Here is a 15,676-nt window from a genome sequence, read left to right as displayed (position 1 = left end):
GCGAGCCCCGCCATAATTTTTTTTTCTCCCCCACTCACCTCCCCTCCCCTCCCACACCACCACCTAGCACTCGTCCCCTCCCACGTTGCCATTTTCCCCTGGCCACCCCTTCCTGCCTCCCCTCCACTCTTCCTCTCCCTGCCGCCCGTCAGCAAGTCCTCCCAGATCCCGCCGCCCCCGTGCTCTTCCCCTCCCCTCCCCACCACCCATCTGATCCTCACAAATCTCACCGCCTTTTCGCTCCTTCCTGTTCCACCACCCCTCCACTTCTCCACTGCGGGATCTAGGACCCCATGCTGCGACGACTGTGGCTGGGGAGCAGCAGGAGGGCCTCCACCTCCTCTCTGTGGCAGCACACAGGTCCAAGCTCGGCGCAGTTCGTCGGCGAGCGCGGTGCGACGTACAAGCGAGCGCGCTGGCGGGCGCAGGTGAGTGCGCTAGCTGATGCGTGGTGCACCATGCGAGCGGGTGCGCGGCCACGGTGAGTTAGGCTACGGTCCAGCATTTTTTGTTTTTTTCTAGAAAGGGCATCACCACCAATGGCTAAACCCGGCGATGATAGGCCCTCCTAGTCAGCGGTGATGCCATTGTCTGTAGTAGTGATAGTATCGGTAATATAAGGGTGCTATCGGAAAAAAATACTAATTAATAGCCTCAGAATTCATTTTAATTAGACTACCATACCTTTCTTAATTCATACCTTCATTTTCATTTATAACTGGAAAATTATTATAAAATTACCCTTACTAATGATGGGTTAGATCTCCACTAACTATATACCACTAGTCGTAGTGGTATTATGCACCATAAAAGACCTCGAGCTAGATGGCTCAATCCGGCCTCCAGTTGTTGCTCACTATTTTACTCCGGCAGAACAGCATTCTAAAGTTTTAGGGCCGAGAGGCATTAGGAATCTAGGTGCTACTGCGAGACTTTGCCATTCAGAAATGTATAGGAAAAGAACAAGGCAGAGCATGAACCAACAAATCTAGTCAAGGAGTTGCGGCCCCTGTTGAAGAAGTAACACGGCATGATTCCAAGCACTTGGACAATGGTCTAGATTATTCTAGAATAGAAAACTAACAACCACGCGTCTTATTATACTAGAAGCTGAAGATGGCAGCACTATTGTGTAGACCCAACTTGCATTCCTGGCAAATTGGTGCCCCAAGATCATCAAAGGGGAGATCCAACGGCCATAACGCATACGTCTTGAGCGAAAGGTTGTCTTTGACCGAAGTAGCAAGTTAGATCTTAGAACCAAAGTGGCTTTTAAGTTTAGTATGTTAGACAAAAACCACCTTTTCTCGTTTGACTATGGGAGACCACACCGTCGTATCTCACAAGAAGGGAAACATTATTCCAGGTTATCAGTAACATAAATGATTTCAAAGATTTAGACTCAACAGGCTAAGACCAATGCAAAGCATTCATGCAATTCTTAATATACTTTGCAGTTGCACAATTTGCACTCAGTCAACAACTTGGTCGAACGGAGCATATACCTTATCTGCTCATCAGGATGGCTAAGTTGACTCTATTGATCTGAAAGTACAAGAATAATCATATTGATACTTATAAGTTTCCAGCAGTTATAGTTCGAGCAGGCGAAACTTCGATATTGATACTTATACTCTGTGTCCATGTCCAGCGGTGAAACTTCGATCGTCACCACTGGTTCGTGTCACAGTCACCGCCAGTTCAGATAACAGATGCAATAATCACCAATCTTGATCCAAATTAAAGCCCTCCAAACTGGCTGTAAATGGGGTTTTAGGACCAGCGGTCATTGGGTCTGTGCAGTAGTGTAAATCAGTTGAGGACAACCTTTCATGGCTATGGATTAATTACATCGATTGTGGTTGCGCCATTTAAATAAACAGTATTTTCATGTTGCCTGGATTTCCTGTGGAAATGTGGCAAATGGCCGAATGGGTATGCTAGCCCTCTACGTATGTGATAATAAAAGGGCTCATCAGCGAAGCTAAGACATGCTGAGTTACTGACACTGCAAAGTAAATGTGCACATGACCACGGCTATATATATGGACCTTGTTGTCCATCTCTCTATATTGATTAGATTTCCACGATTATCGCGCGCAGTAATAACAAGCACCCAACCAACTCTTGATTTGGTGTATCTGACGTGCAAGTTCAAAAGCACGTTTTTCTTCGGCCTTCCACTTCTTTTCTTCCATATCATAGAAGCACTGATCAGTCACTCGCCTTTTCATTTTAGTACTTAGTTATTCACAGATTTGTATTAGGCCTGAGAGGCATGGGGAATCTCAGTGGTACGATGTAACTCTCTTGGGGGAACATAGAGAAATAAGAAGACGAGTGATGATCTTGAGCCGACAAATCTTGTCATGGACCGGCCACTGTTGGAGGCCATCACCAGTTCACCACGGCTGTGTGTTATCAGCACTTGGACAGCAGTCTAGAACAGCAAAGCCACTAACACCTGATATTCTTAAGAGGAAGGTACAATGGCAACGGTGCATGCGTGGCAATGCAAGAAGAAGGTTATGTCCCTGTGAAGTTGCAACCTGAATCAGGGAACCAAAGTGATTTTCTAGTTTGAGTTTATTTGACATGTCCCTGTTTTTCCTGTTTGACTATGGGAGAGCACAAAAGGGAGAAATGTAATATTGAAGGAGGTCAAAGTATCTTTATTTCAATGGGCTGAGACCAGAGTCAAGACAATTTCAAATGTACTTCTTCCCATGCATTATATGAACTCAGTCTCTAAGTTTTTCTTGCATGCTGCATTGCTGCCTAATTTTTTTTGTCATCACGATGGCTAAACTCACTTTATTCGATCTTGAAGTAGAAGTATAACCATGGATACTTATAAGGTTCCAGCAACAAGTTCGAGCAGGCACTTTCAAAGCTTGCAGACTTATTTGTGGAGATAGATCTGATGTACTGACAAAAAATCAGCTAGCGACAGCCTCAGCTCTTATGTTTGATTACATTGAAACCTGCTGGCGCCCAAAGGAGACCAGGATACGTTTCCATTGTTACAAGCTACCTACCATGCAGTTCGACTTGCAGGCTTATTATTGCCAAGCCAGACTTTTTCCTGTGTCACAATTAAAATATGTGAATTAATTTTCGACCAAACAAATATATGAGCCCAACCCTTGTCATTCAGATCATTACATTGTGTTATATATTACCATGGCCACGATGCTAAGTTTTTTCATAATTTATTAGGACTGAGAAGCATGGGGAATCTGTGTGGAGTTTGGGGATTCTGAACCATTTTTTAGAATTGGGAATATATATTAAACATATTCCAGCTTCTGTATCGATTGATACATATAGCTGTTCAAAACCACAAACCACACAGCAACAAGCGTCCGAGCGAGATAAAACAGAGTAGCAGAAAAAAGAGACTAAAAAAACTTAGACATAGACAATCCGATTAATGAAAGGCCATCCATTCGAAGCGAAGATTTCCATGGCAGAACACTCAAGTGTGCGACACCCCTCTAACACCAGCGGCCTTTCCTCTTCTTTTTGCAGCAGCGCCCAAAACCAGATCCAATAAGTTCCTCTGAACAACACCTGCAGAGAAGAAGAAACTCGCGCACAGTTAAAAATAATGTCATTTCGTGTTAGCCAGATCGCCCATAAGATTGCACATGCTCCCACTAAAGCCTGATATTTATGTTGTTTTCTCAGTCCATCTAACCAGTAAGTGTACATATGATTCACATTTAATGGCATTGGTAAATTAAAAACAACACTTATCAGTCTCCATAAGAATTTAGCGTTGTGGCAATCGAAAAAAAGGTGTTGTATTGTTTCATTAAGATTACAGTAACAACATTTTAAACTCCCTTTCCATCGCCGTCTAGCTAAATTATCCTTAGTGAGAGTAACCCCTTTAATCAAGTACCACATAAAAATCTTAATCTTAAGAGGCAATTTAAGTTTCCAGATAATATGATTATGAGGTATTATATTAGTGGTTGTTATTGCCCTATACATAGATCGCACTGAAAAAAACCCATTCTGATGCAGAGACCACACAAAAATGTCACTTTGATCTTCTAGCTGAATATTCATTACTCTAGCCACCAGTTGGTGCCACAAGAGCAAGTTGTTAGCCACTAGATATCTACAAAAAGAGATATTTAGTGGAGTCGAGCTTAGAACATGGCTGACTAACGCAGATTTTTTTCTGGCAATGTTATACAGGGTCGGGTATTGATTTTTAAGAGGTTCATTATCAAGCCAGGAATCTTCCCAGAATCTGATCTGAGACCCATTACCCAGCTTAAATTTGCCCCATCTCAGGAACTCAGATTTGACACTCATGAGACTCGACCAAAAGTGTGAATCTCCAGGCAAGTTTTCAACCTGAGTAAGAGATCTGAACCGAAGGTATTTCCTCCAAAGCAGAGTTTGCCACACTCCTTGTTCATTTATTAGCTTAAAAAGCCATTTGCTTAGCAAACATTTATTTTGTGCATCTAGATTTAAGATTCTCAAACCCCCTTGGTCTTTTGAGCAGCAAAGGACACTCCATCTTGTCAGCCTATACTTTTTTATGTTCGTTACTTTGCCAAAAAAACCTAGATCTATAGAAATCTAGGTTTTCTAGAACCTCACGAGGAGCTTCAAAGAACGAAAACATAAACAATGGTAAGCTGCTAAGCACAGAGTTAATAAGGACTAGCTTTTCACCAGCAGAAAGCAACTTCCCTTTCCATCCGCAGAATAATTTGTTCATATTCCATTTGGACAGCCTGGGCCTCCCCAAAGCAGAATAATTCGCTTTTATGAAAATTAATCTTGAGGCCAGACAGTTGTTCAAAAGCACATAGTAAAAGTTTGAGATTTTTTGCCTGTTCAAGATTATGTTCCATAAAGAGAATTGTGTCATCTGCAATTGCAAAATAGAAAGACCATCATCAATTAAATGCGGAACTACTCCCTTGAACTGCTGGCTTTCTTTGGTTCTCTCAATTAATATTGCCAGCATGTCAACAATAATATTAAAGAGTATGGGAGAAAGAGGATCTCCTTGCCTAACTCCTTTTCTCGTTTGGAAGTAGTGCCCTACATCATCATTTACTTTTATGGCTACCAAACCTTTGGTTATCACTTGATTAATCCAAGCACACCAAGTTGTTGAAAAGCCTTTCATTCGCAACACTTGTTGAAGAAACGGCCATTTCACCTTATCATATGCTTTTTCAAAATCAAGTTTCAAGATAACCCCATTTTTCTTTTTCTTATGCATTTCATGAATTGTTTCATGTAGAATGATCACTCCCTCTAGGATGTGCCGTCCTGGAATGAAAGCTGTTTGAGATGGTCTGATTATTTTTTGAGCTACAACGGATAATCTATTCGTGAGTACTTTTATGAAAATCTTGAAGCTAACATTTAAAAGACATATCGGCCTGTATTGTTGCACTTTGGTGGCATCCTCCTTTTTGGGTAGTAGGGTAATCACACCAAAGTTCAAACTGTGTAAAGGCAACTCGCCCCTGTGGAATTCAACAAACAACTGAATCAGATCAGCCTTAATAGTTTCCCAAAAAAATTGGTAGAACTCTGCTGGGAATCCATCCGGACCAGGTGCCTTATTGTGTTCCATTTGGAACACCGCATCTCTAATTTCCTTTTCAGAGAACTCATCACAGAGAAATTCATTTTCTATTTGAGACACCTGAGGAATGTCCTCCGTAGTGTCCTCATTTAGAGAAAAATCATTGCTCTCCAAAAAGGTTTTTGTAGTATTCTGTGATATAAGTTTTAAGATTATCATGACCTACAATAGTCCCCTCATCTTGTTCTAGCTGAAAGATCCTAGTTTTACGATGTCTACCATTAGCTACAAGTTGAAAAAATCTCGTGTTTGCATCCCCTTGCAAAAGTCTGGTAGCTTTAGATCTCTGGAACCAATAAAGTTCCTCTTCTCTAAGCAACCCAGAAAGCTCCGCAGACAAAACATGTTTGTGTTCCAACTCTTGTGGTGATAACAGAGTGGATTCAGCTTTTCTATCTAAGATATCCAGCTGTTGGAGGAGGAAACTTTTCTTTTTTTTGTTTTGTCCTACTTGGTTTTTTGCCCATCCACGCAGATATCTGCGGACCGTTCTGATCTTGTTTTGCCATCTCTGTAATGGTGATGTGCCTGTGTTTTCAGCTTTCCACACATTTGTTATCAAATAAAAAAACCGTCTTTAGCGAGCCACCCTAATTCAAATTTGAAAAGAGGTGTGTTACCTCTGTGAGACGCTTGATTTGTATCCAACAAAAGTGGAGTATGATCTGAAATTTCTCTAGTTAAGGCCTCGACCGTTGACAAAGGAAATTTCTGTTCCCAATCAGTGCTAACCAGGATCCTATCAAGTCTTTCGAAAGTTGGGTGTTCCGCTGAGTTTGCCCAAGTAAACTTCCGACCTGATAGTTCTAGTTCTCTTAAATTCAAAGTCTCTATACAGGCATTGAAAAGCAATGGCCACCTACTATTATAACGATCATTATTTTTCTCTGAAGGATTTCTGATAATATTGAAATCACCCCCAACCATCAGTGGTAGAGATTCAGTCGAACATGTATTGACAAATTCAGCGAGAAAGCGATCTTTGTGCTCATGTTGTGCAGCTCCGTATACTGCCACAAGAGCCCATCAATAGCCATCACATTTGTTCTTTAAATGCAGTTTGACAAAAAAACTCACCGTGGAACTGATTTTGAAGAATAAAATTTTGAGAGTTGAAACCTACGAGAATTCCCCCAGAGCGCCCATTTGGCGGGTTCCATTGCCATGTAAACTCTCTATTTGCACAGAAAGAATTCAGAAGTTCATCTGAAAATCCCTTCTATAAGTTTCAAGTAAGGCAATGAAATCGAGGTTCTTCTCGAGAGATAAGTCATGTAAAAAGTTTCGTTTGGCTAAATCCCTTAAACCTCTACTGTTCCAAAAAATTCCTCTCATTGGGAAATAAATTCTTTTGAGATGTACAGCCCTTTTTTTCTTTTTTGGGCATGCTTGCATTTTTTTGATGTTCAGTAGTGTGATGGGGTGCAGCTTGACTGTGAACACTCACGTCATCACTGTAATCGCCAACAACATCTACTCCCTCGACTCCACAAAAACATTTAAATCACTTATGTCTACATCAGATTCAATTTCATTGCCTTCATTATCCAAACTATGATCCTTTTGATGAGATATTAAAAGAGAACCATTAACTTTAGATGTTTTAACTAAGTTAATGGATCTAACACGAGCTTCATCAGTCTTTCCTAGGTTTATTCCTAGACATCTCAGATTATTATTTATCATAGAGTCAGAAAACATCAAAACAGAGTTTTGAGAGAGTGTACCACTTGTTTGCTCTAGGTTCCTTTTGGCCGCCAATTTCACGGCCTTCTCCACCGAATCCTCGTCCGCTGTTGCTGCTGCCCTGCTGTTCCTTCGCTGCGGTGTAGATGTGCCTGCAGCGCCCTGTGAAGCCTTCTCCAATGCCTTGTCCAGCAGCGGACCAAGCGGTGGCGTGCGTAGCTGGTCCAGAACAGTTGCCGTTGCCGTTTCCCTTTGTGACTCCTCAATCTGAACTTCTTTAGATACCTCCAGTGCTTCGCTTGCAATACACAGTGGAGTGCCCATTGGAGATGACAGAGCCTCACCGCTATTATCAAGCAAAGGTGTTTTTGCACCTGTTTCCGTCTCCTCAAGCAGATCATCTTCCTCCATATCGAACATGTGTCCATCTTCAACTAAAGGTTCAGATGTCCCTCCTGAGACCACCTCTTTAATGGAGCCCTCCCTGCTGTCATTAGCCTGTAAAAAAGGAGCCTTGTCTGCTCCATTATTCTGTCCATCTATGGGTTGACCATCCAGCTCCACATCTACCTCAGTCTGCACTGCGTTGGAGCATGATTACCCGCAGGTTCCTTCTCAATAACAAACTCGAGTTCCAAATACCTGTCCCCAATGACCACATCCATTTGAGTTGGCACCAAATCCACATTGAACACACCCACCTGGAAGCGACCTACTCTATGCTTCCTTGATGTTATCATATCCACTTTTTGTGTTGCGCCAAAGAGCGATCCAATGGCCCACAGTATATTATATTTTCTAAACACTCTGGGTAGGTTAGTGACTCGCATCCAGATAGATGGAAGCTCATGCCCAAAGTTCTCGTCCTCATTGAATTCTTCAAATTTGAGGAACAAATTATTTTTCAAGTCTGTTGTCCCAAAATTAATAGATCTGTGTAGCTCTGCTTTTGATTGGAAAGACACAACCCATTCATTTAGATCATAGACTTCAACATCCCAGTTCCATGAGCCTGGTACTAACCTTTGCAAGTGCCCCACCAACTCCTCCTCCGATAACTATCCACCAATTACTTTGACCAAGGCAGTGCTCGGTGACTTCTTTGGTGTTTTTACTGGACCATGAGGAATATGGAAAAAACCCAACTCATCTCTGGCATAACCCACCATATGAGCAACTGGTCTGGGATTTTTCTTATGCGGACACTTGACAGCCACATGATCATTAGCTTCACAAATTTGACAGAAAAGTGGAGCTACACATCCTGCCATCACATGTCCTTTTGAGCAGCACCAATGACAGTATAACTTGATTTTGCTTTCTTTGGTACCCTCTGTTTCCTTGAGAAGAGATTTATCTTTCATCTTTTCTACTGCGTGCACTCTTTCATCAGCTTGGAGGTTAATTGCAGCTTGCTGAATTGCATTTGTTAGTGGCGAGAAAGCTGCAGGAGATGTCCCTTGGGCCAACACACCTTCAGAATTTAAGTCATGCTGAAAACCCTTGGTAGCAGCTGCCATTGGCCTTGATATTTCAGGTACAGAAGGTCCAGCTGATTCTGAACCATATGTGTATGAACTGCAATCGGAGCTTGGCTGCAAGTTTATCCAATAGGAGCTGGGATGGGTGATTCCTCGAGCTGGGATTCAATCAGGGTCAGGTCAGTTACATCTACGGTAGCAAGAACAGAGTTTGGCTCCTCTGTGTATTCCAGCTCATCTCTCGAACAGAAGAACAGAGTTTGGCTCCCGTGGCAAGAACAGAAGCCGCAGGGGGTACTGACAAGCCTCCAAATGCCCAACGGCCAGGAGTGGTACTTTGCAGTATAATCATACACACATGTTCACAGGTTTCGTAATGTTAAAATAGAAAGAAAAGAATCCGGTCGTGGTTTTGGAAACTTTTATGTTCTTGTGCCTGTCATGTTAGGTTCTGGTGATTCTGAACCATATGTGTATGAACCGCAATCGGAGCTTGGCGAGTTTATCTAATATGATCTGGGATTCAATCAGATGTCAGGTCAGTTACATCTACGGTAGCAAGACGCATCTACTGCCACACACTTGGTATCCCCCACTACTACCTCTGGCAGTGCCGGGCATCCTGCCATGGTAATCAGCCGTGCCTCAAGTGATGATTCCAGCTCATCTCTCTAACAGAAGAACAGAGATTGGCTCTCATGGCAAGAACAGAAGCCGTAGGGGATACTGAGAAGCCTCCAACAGCCAAACGGCCAGGAGTGGTACTTCGCAGTATAATGATACACACATCTTCACAGGTTTTGTAACGTTAAAATAGAAAGAAAAGAATCCGCTAAGCTGCCGTGGCTTTGAAAACTTTTATGTTCTTGTGTCGTCTGTCATGTTAGGTTCTGGTGAAAATCACCGATACTGCCCGTCTTTGTCCACCTTGTCACCAACAACTACCTTGCCGGCCCTCATCTCTCCGTGTCAAAAATGAATCTTAAAGTCTCTAAATCCGAACCGGACATCCTCTATCCGATCCATTTATTAATAACAAAGCAGGTAGACACAATCAATGTATAATTTATGACCTTCAGTTTAATGAAAATGTCATCTAAAAATGAACGATACTAAGTTTAATACAAAAATATCCTGTACAAAATGTATAGCATTCAATATAATGAAAATAGTCCCGTGAAAATCCATGACATTTATTTAATTGAAAATTTCCTCCAAAAATGTATGACAATAAATTTGATGAAAACTGTCCTCTAAAATTCTAGGACATTCTAGTTGGTAACAAGAAAAAATTGAATGGGCAGGCTTCTATTTCACTTCAGAGTGCTAGGCCTTTCTTGTTCACAGCCGCTCCATCAGTATCAGCTGGTCTCCGGCAATCCGGACAGACTCGCACGAGGGAGGGGAGTGAATGCCAGCTATGGCATGTCACTATTTTACTTAATTCCTGATAAATCAATTCAGGATATATAGCATGCATTTTAAAAGATGTACCCCTCCGTTCCAAAATATAGGTCGTTTTGGCTTTTCTAGATTCAATTGTTTGCTAAGTATCTAGATATAACATATGTCTAGATACATAGTAAAATATATGAATCTAGAAAAATCAAAACGACCTATATTCTAGAACAGAGGGAGTAGTATTTTAGCATTGATTGCAGTAACAACCACTCACCCAACCAGCCACATGTGCATATATTGTTCGGGATATATGAGTTGGATCAATGCCTGACCTCCTTTTCAGTGCACTTCTTTTCTTGTATATACTCACCCGTTCATTCTAGCATTCACAGTTTTAGGGCCGAGAGGCATGGGGAATCCAAGTGCCACAAGCACCTAAGGAAGCGTATCGGAAAAGAACAAGGAAGAGCATCAACCTACCACCAAATATAGTCAAGGAGTGCCCCCTTTTGAACCTGAACACACCACGGCATGATTCCAAGTACTTGACGACAATACTCTACAACTGAACCCGATCCAAGAACTAAAGTTATTTTTTGAGTTTATTAAGCACAACCTTTTTTTCTCGGTTGACTATAGGAGAGAGCACATTGTGTCTCACAAGAAGAGAAACATTGAAGGTTATTGGTAATGGTAATTCATTTCAAAGATTCAGTCTCAACAGGGGTTGAGACCAAAGCATTCATATATGCAATTCTCAATATACTTTGCGGTTGCACAATTTGTACACTCGGTCAACAACTTGACCGTACACGTGGCATACCTTATCTGATCATCAGGATGGCTAAGTTGACTTTATTGATCTAAAAGTATAAGGATAATCATACTGATACTCATTAAGTTTCCAACAGTTATAGTTCGAGTAGGCACTTTCAAAGTTAGCAAATTCGTTGGTGACAGATCTTGGGTACCAATAAATCAGCTTGAGACAACCTCCTATGGCTGGTTACTTTTGAAGCTGGCACCCAGCACATGATATTTCCACTATTACAAACTATTGCCAGGAAGTTTGACATGCAGGCTTATTATTGCCAAACCAAACATGGACTCTGTCAATATGCATGGTACTTTTTGCTAAAGCTGACAACACAATAAATACCACTTGATGAAGCGAGCCCTCCTGTCTGGTCAATCCTTATATTATTGTCATGCCCTCAACCTTGTCTTTCAACAAGCACCCACACTCAGCCAGATTTCACATCTGATAATATGTATCCAAGCGAGGCTCTTGAAATCCACACTGATTCTCACATAGCATGAACCCATGACTGTTGTTTCCTTACCATCTATTGTAGCACTCGTTTCCTAATTTATGATTGAGAGGCATGGGAAAACCCTACATGACCTATATATGCTTGAGAAGATAGCGTATGTTGTGGTTATATCCTTCAGAAAGCTTCATCACTACTTCAAAGCCCACAAGGTACTTGTTACAAACCAACCCCTACATGATCTATTTCACAACAGAGAAGCTTCCGGTAGAATAAGCAAATGGGCTTGAAAGTTGTAGGAATTGTTTGTGGACTTTGAGAGAAGAAGGTGCTATCAATTCTCAGGTCCTCGCAGATTTCATTGCAAACTAGACCTCACTAGGCCTGTAGCAGGTAACAGAGATCCAAACTTGGGGCATATACTGCAATGGCGCTTGGTGCAATGAGGGTGTCAGGATCTCAATATTTCAAGGATAGAGTATCATCTAGAAGCAGTCAGGACAATGGAGAAACATTTCAAGGGGTTCTTGATCACATACAGAGAGCACAGAATGACAAAGCAGATAAGCTTGCAAGGCACCTTTGGAACTGGATCTAAGAACTAAAGTTATTTTTTGAGTTTAGTAAGAACAACCTTTTCTCTCTGTTGACTATAGGAGAGAGCATAGTGTGTCTCACAAGAAGAAAAATATTGAAGGTTATAAGTTATGATAATTCATTCGAAGATTCAATCTCAACAAGGTTGAGACCAAAGCATTCATATATGCAATTCGCAATATACTTTGCAGTTGCACAATTTGCACACTCGGTCAACAACTTGGTCGTACACGGGGCATACCTTATCTGATCGTCAGGGCGGCTAAGTTGACTCTATTGATCTAAAAGTATAAGGATAATCATATTGATACTCATTAAGTTTCCAAGAGTTATACTTCGAGCAGGCAGTTTCAAAGTTTGCGAATTTGTTGGTGACAGAACTTAAGTACTGATAAATCAGCTTGAACCGGTTCGTATTACGACCCAGGAAACGACGGTGATGGGATGTTTGCAGTGTCAGGTTCTGCAGTAGTGATCTCTTTCCCTTCAAACTACTTTTGTAATTGGGTTTGATTTACTGACAGTTCTCTAAATTAAATTATATTGTTTTATTCACAACACAGAATCAGAAAAATTATGTCTTTGCACCAAACTTGTAGCTTGTCAGCTAGAGACAAGTAATGAGATTCACCACTCATGAGGACATTGGAAACTGATTCACCCCTTTATGAAAAGGACCTAATAAAAGTTCCACATTCTAGCATGGCGTGCTTAAGAGATAGAAATTGTATGTGCTCCCTCCCTCCCTCCCTCTCTCCCTCCCTCTCTCTCTCTCTCTCTCTCTCTCTCTCTCTCTCTCTCTCTCTCTCTCTCTCTCTCTCTCTCTCTCTCTTCTAATATAGATTCGGCAATATAATTTCAAAATCTATATTTAAGTTCCATAAGCATATTTATTTTTTAATTATTTGAACCCTGAGCAAAAAGAGCAAAAAGCCAAAAACACACATGGGCCCTGTATGCAGGCCCAACATGCAGGGAAATTTCGATTAATGAATGTGGGCATCTTTTTAAAAATACTGACTCTTTTTAAAAATGAAATACACACAGTATCTTTTACTGATCTCACAAAGGGTATATGTCAATTCTTTTTACCAAAATTTTGATAATTTTAAAATTAAACATGATTATTGGGCTATCTTTTTTGGATTCCAGCCAATCGGTCTCAGAATACTCCATTTAAGTTTTTTTTACCACAAGTTTGATCACTTATCTATTCCAAAATTTGTACAAAATATCGTTTATTTTGTTGTGGATTGCTTTATTAATAAATACAGTCGAATAACTTCAATTCAACTATATTTGCATATATTTTCTAAATAAGATGAGTAATCAAACTTGAGGTTGATAAAGTCAAACGAATCATAATTTAGATGGAAGAGGCCTCAATCAATGAACTATCTATTTCTATACTACCTAACGTTTCCACTTAAATTTATTGTTTGGCCTGCCTTATGGTATTGACATGTAGGCCTTAGTCCAATGCAAGGACAACTATACTGATCCGATACTTATATACAAAAAGAATGGCAACCAAGGCAAGGAAATTTTGAAATAGTAGCAATCATGATGGGGTGATGAGAATTCCGACAGCACTGAGGGGATGTTTAAAAATTCTAATGGCATTGTTGGAATTCAGTCTATTATCTATGTACTATTGAAGTACACACATGGCTATTTGTTGGATTACTTTGCAATAGCGTGTTCGAATTTGGAGCAAATACAACAGAATTCAATGTATCATGCGGTTCTTGAGAGCTAACAGGGTCAATCTCAACACCTCTGTTTACTGAACGATTGAGAGCCAACCGACTCAGTACACAACAGCTATTGTTGAGAACAGAAATTCTGTAGAAATCCAGAGCAAGAGCTAGAGATAAAGAATATCAGACATCAGTAACCAGCCAACCACAAAATAAATTAAAGATAGCACACAAATATTTGATGATGGACAGTAAAATTATAGAGAAGAAGTCAGTATTGATCACCTTCATAAATAAAAGCAACAAATAAAGGAAAATCCGTTTACAGCATCTCACCATGAAAGGTGCATGGCCTCCTCACCCTTGAAAATAGTAGTTGCCATGCCACCTCAAGGTCTGAACCAGAGATGTCAACTTTGTTTGATCAAGTTACCTGTTCATATGTTCGAGAACTATTAGCAGCTAGAATAATTCAAAAACAAGTAGACGTAGATTCTGCTTGAGACAAGATCCTCACTTTTTCCGCAACCTGCTCGTCTTGAACTCAAATGCTTCTGCCAAGATATCAGGCCACTTCCTCTTGAGATCCTTGTAAGCACGCGTTTCCTTCACCGCCTTCGCCGCATCGGATCTATTCACAACTTCGAAGCAACAGTTCTTAAGCCTAGGGCAATTGTCCACGTTCCACACATCAAGGCCGTCGCAGAGCACGCTCTCGCACACCGTCTTCAACCTGTCCACACCATACCTATCTGCAGCAACAAGCAGATGCTGGATCAGTTCGCTGTCAGCGTCAGCTCGAACATCATCAGTGTAGATGAAATGCAGGAGGGCCCTGAATGTGTCGGATCGCATGTCCTCGATGGCGACGCGCGCCGCCGTCGCCTCCTCCATCGGCCCGAAGAACTCCGCCATGAACACCGGCGACCGCGCCGCGAGCATGAGCTTGTGCGCGGCGACCGTCTCCCCGTCGTCCACGGCGAAGGTGACGTCGGCGCCCACCCCCGTCTCCAGCAGCCGGCCGAGGTGCTCGCCGATGTTGGGCGGCGGCGCGGGGATCTCGTTCGCGAACATGTTCGTGAGCACCAGGGGTCGCTTGATCACGGTGACGTCGCAGTGGATGGTGAGGCGGTCGTCGCGGAGGAACGGGGAGTCCTCGAGCTCGGCGCGGGGCATGAAGCCGGTGTGCGGCAAGTACATGCTGGGGCCGCCGTAGCTGAACTCCAGCGGCTCCGGCGTCCGGCGCGCCGCCGTCGGCGACGGCAGCCCGGTGGTGTGGTCGACCAGGCTCAGGGCGCAGGACGCCCGGACCTTGCCCCCCTTGCTGAGGAGCAAGAGGAAGATGGAGATGAAGGGTGGCCGGGTCGGCCCGCCGCCGTCGCCGGGGTCGGGGCAGCCGCCGTTGGGGATGAACCGGATGGCCCAGTCGTGGCCGCCGACGGAGAAGACGCCGGACGAGATGTGGTCGCGCTTGGCCATGCCCTTGTGCAGGCTGTACCCGGAGATTTCGAACGAGTGCGAGCCCTGCTCCGTCACCGGCGTGCAGATGGACCGCCTCCTCGTCCTCATCGGCGTCGACATGTGGTCCCAGGCGTCAGCGACGACGAGGACGCGTCGCCGGTCGGAACGGGAAGAACTGACACGTTCGGCGGCGGCAACGAACCTATTATCGTGTCGTCTCGATCGTATGTTGTGATGAACTTGGGTTCTGACGGAGAGGAGGCGTTCGCTGCCTTTATTGAGATGATCAAGTCGAATCGAACGAGAGTGCGAATTGCAGTTGGACTTGGACTGGACATCGTCACCGGCTCGGACTAAGATAGACGATGGTAGCCGAATTGCTGGAGAGGCGCCAAGGACCGTGTGGTGTGGTTCATCAATAGAGTGACTAGTTTCATTTACTGAGGATAT

At 42.8% G+C, this 15,676-nt stretch overlaps 2 protein-coding genes across 2 annotated transcripts; both read right to left on the bottom strand.

Annotated features, from left to right (window-relative positions):
* Window positions 1-3,314: 3,314 nt before the first annotated feature.
* LOC120711814 lies at window positions 3,315-7,910 on the bottom strand. The gene is made up of 2 exons (XM_039997463.1): window positions 7,357-7,910; window positions 3,315-3,573 (listed from the first exon to the last, which is right to left on the bottom strand). Exons 1-2 carry the CDS (start codon window positions 7,733-7,735, stop codon window positions 3,479-3,481), a joined length of 474 nt encoding a protein of 157 aa, XP_039853397.1. The 5' UTR covers window positions 7,736-7,910; the 3' UTR covers window positions 3,315-3,478.
* A 6,368-nt stretch (window positions 7,911-14,278) lies between these two features.
* On the bottom strand, window positions 14,279-15,346 carry LOC120713250 (BTB/POZ and MATH domain-containing protein 2-like). The gene has a single exon (XM_039999243.1). It carries the CDS (start codon window positions 15,344-15,346, stop codon window positions 14,279-14,281), a length of 1,068 nt encoding a protein of 355 aa, XP_039855177.1.
* Between the last annotated feature and the right edge of the window lie 330 nt (window positions 15,347-15,676).

This window comes from Panicum virgatum, chromosome 6K (assembly GCF_016808335.1).
Source record: "Panicum virgatum strain AP13 chromosome 6K, P.virgatum_v5, whole genome shotgun sequence".
NCBI classification, from domain to species: Eukaryota; Viridiplantae; Streptophyta; class Magnoliopsida; order Poales; family Poaceae; genus Panicum; species Panicum virgatum.
This window is presented reverse-complemented; position numbering and strand designations above follow the sequence as displayed.